The sequence below is a fragment of the Melozone crissalis genome, unplaced genomic scaffold (genome assembly GCF_028551555.1).
Source record: "Melozone crissalis strain CALT ecotype California unplaced genomic scaffold, PUWL_Pcris_2 ptg000034l_1, whole genome shotgun sequence".
NCBI lineage: Eukaryota > Metazoa > Chordata > Aves > Passeriformes > Passerellidae > Melozone > Melozone crissalis.
This window is the reverse complement of record NW_026535812.1, coordinates 17,257,090-17,267,521: the sequence shown is the minus strand read 5'-3', so window position 1 is coordinate 17,267,521 and position 10,432 is coordinate 17,257,090. Positions and strand designations below refer to the sequence as shown.

The 10,432-nt window shown below is 60.4% G+C and overlaps 2 protein-coding genes across 2 annotated transcripts; both read right to left on the bottom strand.

Annotated features, from left to right (window-relative positions):
• Positions 1–343: 343 nt before the first annotated feature.
• Positions 344–4,688, bottom strand: CHRNG (cholinergic receptor nicotinic gamma subunit). Its single transcript, XM_054282700.1, has 12 exons — positions 4,646–4,688; positions 4,145–4,281; positions 4,007–4,051; positions 3,686–3,795; positions 3,436–3,591; positions 3,113–3,210; positions 2,131–2,334; positions 1,727–1,841; positions 1,344–1,458; positions 823–1,027; positions 587–720; positions 344–511 (listed from the first exon to the last, which is right to left on the bottom strand). The coding sequence occupies exons 1-12, from the start codon at positions 4,686–4,688 to the stop codon at positions 344–346; spliced, it is 1,530 nt and encodes a 509-aa protein (XP_054138675.1).
• Positions 4,689–5,796: 1,108 nt separating this feature from the next.
• Positions 5,797–9,678, bottom strand: CHRND (cholinergic receptor nicotinic delta subunit). The gene is made up of 12 exons (XM_054282699.1): positions 9,627–9,678; positions 8,808–8,953; positions 8,581–8,625; positions 8,381–8,490; positions 8,110–8,265; positions 7,800–7,915; positions 7,349–7,549; positions 6,915–7,026; positions 6,678–6,792; positions 6,287–6,488; positions 6,065–6,183; positions 5,797–5,979 (listed from the first exon to the last, which is right to left on the bottom strand). Exons 1-12 carry the CDS (start codon positions 9,676–9,678, stop codon positions 5,797–5,799), a joined length of 1,557 nt encoding a protein of 518 aa, XP_054138674.1.
• Between the last annotated feature and the right edge of the window lie 754 nt (positions 9,679–10,432).

The window sequence follows — 10,432 nt, the reverse complement described above, 5'->3', positions numbered from 1 at the left end:
CCATGAGAGGGATCACAGTATTCCCACTTGTCCTGGGCTGGAATTTGTAAATTTGCAGTGGGGTGATGTGGCTCTTGCTGCCAGCACTGCTGCATGGCCTGTTAGATGTCTGACTCTTCTCCAGTTTCCCCATGCTCATCCCACAGGACTGTGCAGCCTTAGAGGTGTGTGGCCAGCCTGCACAGGGTGCACATCCAGCCTCTGAGGTGGGTGGGCATGGAGCAGAGATGCCATGGAGACTTGCAAGACTTGGGGGCTTTATTTCCACATTCAGCACAGCACGAGCACACCATGTTCCTCCTTCCCCCATCTCCACCACTTGGCTGGTGGACACCTGTGAGCATCACTGTGGCAGGTACTGCTTGGGGTCCCCAGGGAAGGGCAGGGCGGGTGCTTGGTTGAAGTGAGCCACGAGGAAGATTCCAACAGTGCCACACACAAAGAGAGAGGCCATGATGAAGAAGCAGACACGGTCGATCACCTGTCCCACCATCATCCACTCTTCACTCTCCTGCCAGGCACAAGAAGGGTGAGGGCTGTGCCCACTGCCCCCCATGCAGATCCCGCTCCCCCAGCCCTGACTCACACTGCTGAAGTCGTTCTGCTCCCGCGTGGCATTGGCGATGTAGTTGCAGGCATCCACGCAGGCGCGGATCTCAGGACCTGCCTCCTCCAGGCTCTGGCAGAAGTCCTGGGTGCTGCCACTCTCCAGACCACGTCCTGTGAGTAGCAAAGCCAGCACAGTGGGCACCAGCCAGCGCTCAGCCACCTGGCACAAAGCCCAACCTCACAGGGAGGTGCCAACCCCCTGGGGTCACTCACCAATCTTCTCCAGCACGGTTTTCATCAGCCCATCTCTTTCCTTCTGCTTCTCAAAGAGCAGCTCGGTCCTGGCTTTCCAGAGCATGTACTCATCAGCTTTCACCATGAGCCCCAGGGAGCTGCGTCTGCGGATGGCTTGTGGAGGCCCTGGAGTCTCCTCTGGCACAGCCATGCCCAGGTAGCGGGGCAGGAGGTGCAGGAACACCTGGGCACAGTGTCACCTGTGGGGATCTGTCCCCCTCACACCGCCCAGAGCACTCAATGGGTGTGACTGGTTTCCCTGGCATTGTTTGGAGCATGGTGCTATTGGGCTGTTGGCACCTGCTGCTCCCGTGTTGGGAGTGCCTTGGTGGTACAGTCTGGTCACCCAGATGGGGACATCTGGGGCCTTCTCTTTGTGCCAGGACTTGCACTCAGAGGAAGGCATGCCTGCCACCTTTCTCTGCAAGGGACATGGCCTTGTTCCCCAAATACCCATCCCATTCCCCCTGCATAAAGGGTAGGGGGATGAAGGCAGGTACCTGGCGCACTCTCTGGGACATGGAGTGAGTGTTGGGCGTTCTCAGGGAGACGTTGAGGACAATGACAGCATTCACCACAATCACCACTGTCACCACCATGAGGAAGGTCAGGTATCTGGGGAGGGGGCACAGAGCCTCAGTAGGGCTGCTGGGTCACAAGCCATGGTCGTGCAAGGTCCTTCTCTGTGCCCTCCTGCTGGTGGAAGCTGGTGACTGGCAGTGAAACACGGGCAAGTGGTAGCCCTGTGTCAGCCCCATCTGGGCTGAGGCTTATTTCTGTACCAAGGTCCTGTCCCTGGGCACTGTCTGCTCCACAGCACCTGAGACCCTGCTGGCACAGTGTGACAAGAGGGCTGGCACCCCTATCCCAATGTGTCACTTACTTCCCGATGAGAGGCACGGCCTGGGAGGTCTCAGGCACCTTCTGGGCAATGAGGAAGAGGAAGACAGTCTGGGCCAGGAGAACATTGATGGAGACAGTGCATTTCTGCCCACCCGCTGCCAAGGAGGGGGAAAGGCAAAGTTTGGCACAGGGTAGTGCTGTGGGCATTGCCCTCCTAAGGCAAAAAATCCCCACCCAAAAGCTGAATTAGATAAGCCCTGCCTTGAGGCATTAACTATGGGATACCTAGAAATTTACACACTCCCCCCCAATCCAAATACTACAGGAGTGGGTGAGAGATGATAAGGATGGTCCCCAAGCACAGAGGGGACGAGGAGCCCTTCCTGGAGTGTTGCTGTCCCCTTGCACATCCCCATGCCTGCAGTGGGCACGGTCCCACTGTACCTTTGGCAGGCAGGAAGTAGACGAGCACACCCATGGCAGAGATGAGGACGCAGGGCACGATGATGTTGATGATGTAGAAGAGTGGCTTGCGCTGGATGATGAGGTAGAAGATGACCTGCTGGTACTGGGTGTCATCTGGGGTGAAGTGCTCCGAGTTGATGATCTTCCGAGCGGGGCGGTGCTTGATGGCCCATTCGCCGTTCTCTGCATCGTGATGGTGCCAGGTGAGTGCCACTGTCCCTACAGGGTGCTGGGCCTCCAGCCCCCCAGTCCAGGGAGGAAGGGGAGGACTGGTGTTTGGCATGGGCCCCACAGGGCACCCAAGCTGTGCACAGCGCTAGAGCCACTTGTGAGGGAGATGAGCACTGTGGAACGTGCCAGGGTGCCTCGCAAAATACCCCAAAATGCAGTTGGATGGGGCAGCTCGGCAGATATGGGGCACCTTTAACCCCTTAGGGGCTCCCAGGCTACAGCTGTGGGGCTGGGGTGCCCCCATCTCCCCATTGCCACAGTGCCACACAGGGAAGACAAGCATGACAAGGGTGACAGCGCACTGCTCGCTCGTGCTCTCCGTGGGAGCGATAGATTTTTTCCCAGTCAGGATCGCAACTCAGGCCGGTAATGAAAAAATAAATCTCGCTGCCCGAAAAGCATTTTGTTCCTTCAATATGCAATTAAAATGTGATGGAAAACGTCATTGTTTGGCCATGACAGCTACGTTCCCAGCATCAATCAAGCTTGCAGGAGCGGTGCTCTCCGGCAGCAGCTGCCAGGCTGCAAGAGCCCCGAGCTGGGGGGGGTTAGAAAAACAAATCTCTCCCACACTCCCGCTTCCACTAATAACTTAAGTGCCCATGTAATGGTGGGAGCTGCTAATAGTCCCTGAAGCCCTGCTTTTGGCAGCCAGCAGGGTAGCAGCAGACCTGCTGGATGTCCTCTGTGGTGGGACACCCTTGTGCAGTGGCTGTGGCTGCAGCGATACCTGTGAAAGCCTCAGGGTCGATAAAGATCCACTCCACAGTCTGGCCATCCTCCACTGTCAGCAGCAGGTTGATTTCATTGGCACTGTACGTCTGGGACCTGGGGAGAGACAAGGTAGTGGGACAGGCTGGCATGCAGCAAGCTGGATGGGCAAGGGGTGCCAGTGTGGCACCTCCAGCTCTTCCTTGGGGTGCTTGACTTGTCCCTGGTGCCTCCTGCTAAGTGGCAGGGGATAGACAGGTGGCACTTATCTCCCCAGGAGTAAAGCGCATCCCACGCTTATCCCTGTGTCCCAGGAGGAGCTGCCATGATGCCCACGCTCACTGGAAGACCATGGTGCAGTTCTGCCAGTCAAAGGGGAAGTAGGTGACGTGGATGACGCAGACGCTGCGGTAGATGGCTGGGGGCAGCCAGTAGATGCTGCCATCAGGGGACACCAGCACGTTGGTGTAGAGGGTGATTTCGAACGTCCCGTCGATGCTGGGGGGAAGAAAATGGGCTCAGCCCCAAACTATGCCTGGGGGGCAGCTGCCAGCCCTATGTGGGGACATGTCCCCATTGCCCTGTCACCTACTTGTTCTCCAGGACGATGTCTGGCAGCCAGACCATGGTGGAGGGCACCCGCAGCAGCTGGATGTTGTCGTATTTCTCGGGGTCCCAGCTCAGGCGATAATCAGACCATTGCTGGGAGAAGGAGAGATGAGGAGGAGGGGTCATGCAGCCCCCCAGGATGAAAGAGATTGTGAGCTGCCTGTGCTATGCTGCCCACAAAATGGGCTCATTTGGGGGTGCCCACAAAAGAGGGTGTAGGTTCCAGTGCCAGCCCCTCATGGGGTACCACCCTGGCATGCAAACATAGCTGGGCATGATCCTGCCTAGAGGGGAGGGGTCTCACCATCTCGATCCAGACATTGGTGGTGAGGGTCTCCTCCCGTTCATTCTGGTAGGGAAGGAATGAGGGAGATGGCTTTAGTGCCCTGCCTTCTGCCCCACAAGTGGGGGCAAATTCCTCCCTCCCAGGGGGGTCTCTCACCAGGGAGATGAGGTTGGTGAGGGTGAGCTTGAGGGAGACATCGATGATCTCATCCCCCCGAGCCGGGCGCAGCTGCGGATTGTAGTTGGACATGAGGTCCTGGAACAGCTTTTCCTCCTGGTTCCTGCAGCTCACACCTGGGAGGGCACACGCCTTGTGAAACCCCGGGGGAAAGCAGTGGGGTCACTGATGGCCCCCAGACCTGACGTGTCGAGGGGGGAGGCACAGGGGTGGGTGCATGGGAAAGGGATGTGCGCTGCTGCGGCTGTGTGCGCTCTGCCCCCCGATCCCGGCAGTCCTGCCGGTGCCCAGGCAGGGGCTGTGTGCCCGGCCCGCCCTCACCCAGCTCACCTGGGCACCTCTCCAGGGCAGGACACGGGGGCAGTGGGTGCCAGCACAGGGACAGCCTGGCGCTGGACTCCCAGGGGTGACAAACCCCAGGTGCAAAGGTGGGGACGATCAGCTGCCCTCCAGGCCTCCCCCTGGCCGGGCAGCTCTTACCTGCCAGGGTGCAGAGGACGAGCAGGAGGCCGTGGCCGCGCATGGCGGTGCCGTGGGCGCAGGGGCTGCGGCTCCTCTCGGCCGCCTGCACCGACGCGCTCTGGCCCCGCTGTCCCGGCGCCCGCTGGGACAGGACAGCTGTCCCCTGCCACCGTCAGCTGTTCCCAGCAGCCACGGGGGCCCGGGAGGGACGGGTGAGCACCCACTGCCCCCGCTGGTGCGGGAAGCTCCTCTGGCATTTTGTGCTGGAGAGATTGGGACTGGGGCAAGGGGCAAAACGAGCTCTGTGCCATGGGTTCCCCGTGTCCCCTATAAAGGGGTGCATCTCCCCGCAGGTAATGGGAAAGGGGTACCCCCCTGCCAGCACGTCCTGTGCCTGCCATGGCAGAGGCTGCCCCCAGAATATAGGGCGGGCAAGGGCAGGCAAGTCCCATCACATCAGCCTGGGGAGTGATGCCACCTCAGGGGTTCAAATCCTTCCAGCCCCTTTGTGTAGGACAGTCCCAGGGAGAGGGGGATGGGGGTGTGGGGGTGTGGTGAGATTCCTGGCTCAGTGGAGAGGATGTGACAGCTGTCCTGGGCCACTGCCGGTTGGGGAACGTCAGAGGTGTCCCCTGAAACCAGAGCCCTGGAATGCCACTGCTGAGCTGGGGAAGGAGACACCTCTCTGGGGCCCTGCCTTGCACTGCGGGATGGGGAGTGCTGGGGGGACACTGTGGGGCCGGATGGGGGATCATGGGGGCAGGGGAGAAATGTGGGCACTGATGGCATCTCTGCCAGCTGCAGTGGGTCTGCAGGGGATGGTGCCATGCTGAGGGGGCCAACTCCTTCCTCAGCCCATCCTGCCCCAAGGGCCCAGCTCACCGGGGCAGCAGGGCCAGTACCACCACACCCCTTCTGGCCACAGCTGGGGCCCACCACACTCAGGACATCCAACAACTTTGGCATCCTGGCATTCTTTCCACCTCCCCAGCCCCATTCCCTGGGTGGGCATCACCCTCCCCAGGACACACACAGTGTTCAGGTTGGGCATCATGCCCATTGGGGCACACTGAGGGCAGCCACCAGTTCAGTGCCGCATGGCAAAAGCTTTATTTTCCCAAACCAAGGCAGGTGGGGGAGAGGCTGGCACATGGGATCCCCACGGCCCCCTAGATGAAGCGCTTGTTCTCCTCCCGGTAGTCGTAGGGGTCTCCAGCAAAGGGCAGTGGTGGTGGGTGGTTGTAGATGCCCATGAGGAAGATCCAGAGGGTGCCCACCACCAGCGTGGGGGTGATGAGGAAGAAGCACAGGCGGTCCAGGGTCCGGGCCACGCAGTTCCAGTTGTCGATCTCCTGTGGAGAGAGCCAGGAGCCAGGCAGTGCGGGGGCACAGGGGGCACAGGGAGCTCCCCTGCCCTCCCAGTGCCCACGTCCCCACCTCATTGTAGCTGTTTTCATCCCTCATGTGCTTGACAATGTAGTTGGCATTGTCGATGACGGGTTTGAGGTGCTCATAGGGCTGCTCCTCGCCTGAGTCCATGCCCAGTGGCACCAAGCCTGAGGATGAGAGGGGACGGTGAGATGGGCCCCAAAGGGCTGCCAACCCCCGAGACCCAGCCCCGCCACCCTTCCCCTGTCCCCGCGGGGTGCTGCGGCTCACGGGCCGGGGTGATGCGGCTGGTGAGCCCGTGCCGCTCCGACTGCTTCTCGAACATGAGCTCGCTGCGGGACTTGACGCTGAAGTATTCCTCTGCCTTGGCGATGTAGCCGGCCGAGCTGCAGCGCCGGATGCAGGGGGCGCCCGGCGGGCTCTCGCTCGGCTGTGCCATGCCCAGCAGCCGGGGCAGGCTCTCCAGGAAGACCTGGGACACAGGAGGGAGTGCCATGTCCCTTGGCCACCTCCCCAGTGTGTTGCTGCTTTGTCCCCACTTTCTGCCCACAAACTTTATCTGGAGTGCAATGCCAGGGCTCTGCTGTCCCACGCCCTCTGTGGGGTACAGTGTGACCCTTGCACCCCACATTGCGGCCACCCCAGCCCACATCCCGCTCACCTCTCTGACCCAGTCAGACATGATGTGAGTGCTGGGGGTGCGGAAATGGAAGTTGAGGACCACGACGGAGATGATCACCACGGCTGTCACCAGAAGCATGATAAAAAGCAGGTACCTGGTAGGGAGCATGGTCTTGGAGCTGGCATTGCTGCAGAGACTGGGCACAGGCAGAGCTGCCCTCTGGCACCAAGGGACTCCACAATGTCCCCACTGCACTCAGTGGTGCCCAGGACTCACTTGCCGATGAGGGGGATGGCGTGGGAAGTGGCAGGCAGGCGCTGGGAGATCAGCAGGAGGAAGACAGACTGGGCCAGGAGCACTGAGATTACCAGGGTCATCTTCTCACCACCTGGAGAACAGGTAAGCTCAGGGCAAACCTTGCCCCAGGTACCTCTAGCCGAGTCCCCAGTGCCAGGGCTGCCCTTCCAGTGTCCCATGACACAGTGCCCCATAAGGAGTTTTCTGTTATGGGTCCCATATGGGATATCCTGTGCCCAAGTGCATCTCTGCCAGGATGCCTGGCTGGAGTGATGGTGTTCTACATGGGACATTCCAGTTCTAGGATGTCCTCATGTTGGGCATTGGGGTGTTGCCTGGTGCAGGTGTGGGACACAGAGGTGCCCATGGATGTGACTCCCATTACTGGCACACGTGCCACAGGGCTCACTCACTGTCGGCGGGCAGGTAGAAGACGAGGATAACCATGAAGGCGATGAGGATGCAGGGTATGACGATGTTGATGACGTAGAAGAGCGGCTTGCGTTTGATGATGAGGTAGAATGTGACGTCCTGGTGCTCACTGGTGTCCGGGGGGATGTCAGGGTAGACGTTCTTGCGGGCTGGGCGGTGGATGATTTCCCATTCCCCATTTTCTACCAGGGCACAGGGGACAGCACACGGCATGGGGGACACCTGCAATGACTGTCCTCACCAGGTCCCCTAGCACCATCTCCCCCCTCAGGGTGTGGAGAGCATTCCAAATGGAATGAGTGCCAGGATGCCAAAGCCCCAGGTAGCGAAGTTTCTCCATGGCAGTGTGCACCCACTCCAGAATGCCCCCCTGCCCCTGACCTTTACAGGTGTCCCACTGCCACAGGACATGGCAGAGAGCACCAGCATTACCTGTGAAGCCTTCGGGGTCGATGATGATCCACTCCACTGGGTAAGACCTCCCTGTGTCCGGGTCACTGTCTGTCTTCAAGTGTATGTTGATCTCCAGGGCACTGTATGCCAGCGACCTGGACCACAGCAGGGGGTCAGACAGTGAGGGAATGCTGGGCACCCACCACCCAACCCACCCTGACCTCCAGCGTGGTGGACTTAGGCCACCAAGTCACCTACAGACCCCCACCTTGCTGCACCTCGACAGCAAGGGGAGGCGCTGGCAGCAGCAAGACACAGCCACACTGCTCCCCTGACCCAGCCACAGCACCTGAATCTGAGGGAGCAGTTCTGCCAGTCGAAGGGGAAGAAGTCCACGTTGATGAGGCAGGTGCTGCGGAAGATGGCGGGGGGCAGCCAGTAGACGTAGCCCGTGTCGTAGATGAGGACGTTGCAGTAGTAGGCGACCTCGAAGAGCCCATCATTGCTGTGCCAGCAGGGACACAAGGTTATGGCACGGCTGGGAAGGGGCCAGGGGAGTCCTGGATATGCACTGGGAACAGTTCAGAAGGATTGGGAGGGGAAATTAAGGCAGAGCTCACTTGTTCTCCAGGACTATCTCTGGCAGCCACAGCATGTCTGGCGGCAGGCGGAGCACCTCAACGCCCCCAAACTCAGACTTGTTCCACTGTAGGCGGTAATCAGTCCAGCCCTGGAGGGGAGGATTGTCAGGTCACCCCCTCACCATGCTGGGCCACCCCATGGCGGCACAACTGATGCTGTGGCACCTGTCCCTACTCACGTGCTCGAGCCATACGTTGGTGGTGAGCGTCTCGTCCACCTCTTTCTGCAAACACCAACATGGGGCAGTCAGATGCCAGGGTGTCCCCCCAGCCCAGGACCCCCAACCCTCACCAGCCAGGGCTGGGACAGCAGCCTCAGGGTTCCCCACCATGCAACCAGCCCTACCCACGGGGTGAGGCACGGCTGGGGAACACCCCACAGTGGGCCCTGCCCACCGGGGCTCACCAGTGAGATTAGGTTGGAGAGGGTGAGGGCCAGGTAGACGTCCACAACCTCGTCAGTGGAGACCACGGGGCGCAGCTCTTTGTCATAGCCCTTCTCCTCAAACAGGTGGTGGATGAGCCGCTCCTCGTGGTTCACACAGAGCCCACCTGGGGGTGTGGGGTCAGGCAAACCCGGGGGCTCAGGGGTTACTGGCCCCTAGGGATGCTCAGCAGGGGCAGGGTGGTGTAAGAATAGAGGGGAGAGGAACAGGCCAGGACACTGCATGCCTGTGCTGCACAGGAGAACAGACATGGACATGCAGGAATGACAGACACGTGGGAGCACATGGTCACACATGGTCACACGAGACAAGGACGTGGGCACAGACACAGAGGGACACACAGACACAAACCCAGCACAGAGAGGGACACAGACACGAGACATTTGGATACAGACATGGTGGAGCTGTGCCCATAGGGGCTGTACACCCAGAACACACGTGGACTCACGGACACAGACCCAGAGTGTGCAGGGACACGTGGTGATAGATTCGGCACAGACAGACACAGGGACACATGGACACAATGACATAGTGCACTGACAGCACATAGCTGGGGTAGGGACATGGCTGTGGGAGGCACAGCCAGGAAAGAAGCACAAAGGACACACCGTGAGCAGACTCTGCCAGGTAATACCCAAAATGCAGCCCTGGGGACCCTGGTGCCCAGTTTGGAGCCTGCCACCATCATCCGCCACCAACCCCATCGAGGGGGCCCATAACCCCCTGGGCACCCCATGCAGCAGAGCAGCAGGGCACCCCACGACCCAGCCCCTGCTCACCCGACAGCACCAGTGCCCCGAGCAGGGCCAGCTGCTGCAGCAGGCTCCCCATGCTGTGCCCGCGGTGCCCTCACGCCGTGCCAGGCCCTGGCTGCTCCCCTGCCTGGCCCGGCTGAGCGGATGTCCGGCTGCCGGAGGGCTGGGAGATGGATGGTGCCAGGTGCTGAGGGGGAAGGGTGCCGGCACCAGAGAGCTGCTCCAGCCCCTCTCTTCCGGCTCCCCACGTGCAGGGACGGGGAGATGGGCAAGCACAGCTGCCCCTGCTGGCCCCAAGGAGTCACCCTGAGCCTGGGCACCGCAGCACAGGCACTGCCGGGCACGGGGAGCAGCCATCCCTGCCCTGCTGCTCAGCAGTCCCAGTGATGCTGCTCGGAGTGGCAGGGTCCCCACAGCACGATCCCCACTGATGCCCAAGTCCAGGGCTGGCACCCACCACTGACCACTGACCGCAGGCACACTCGGCCCCTGCATCGGGAGGTTTCATGTGGGTCCTGCAGGGTGTCACCAGGATGAGCACCAGTGCTGTCCTGTGGGTGCTGCAGGGACAGGAGGGTGTCTGACCCCTGGGGAGTCTCTGCCAGGGTGGGCACAGCAGGAACCAAGGCTGGAGGCATCACTTCACAGTACAAGAGGGATAGGGAGGGGCCCCTGAAAAGTGCCTCCACTGTCACCCAGTTCACCAGCACTGTCTGGCACAGCACTTGCTTCACATTCACCAGCTACTGGAAAATAGAGCCCTTCTTTATTGAAAAATAAAACTTCTCTGTACAAATAAATAACAGCTCAGGTGCCTCTGGGGAAGATGG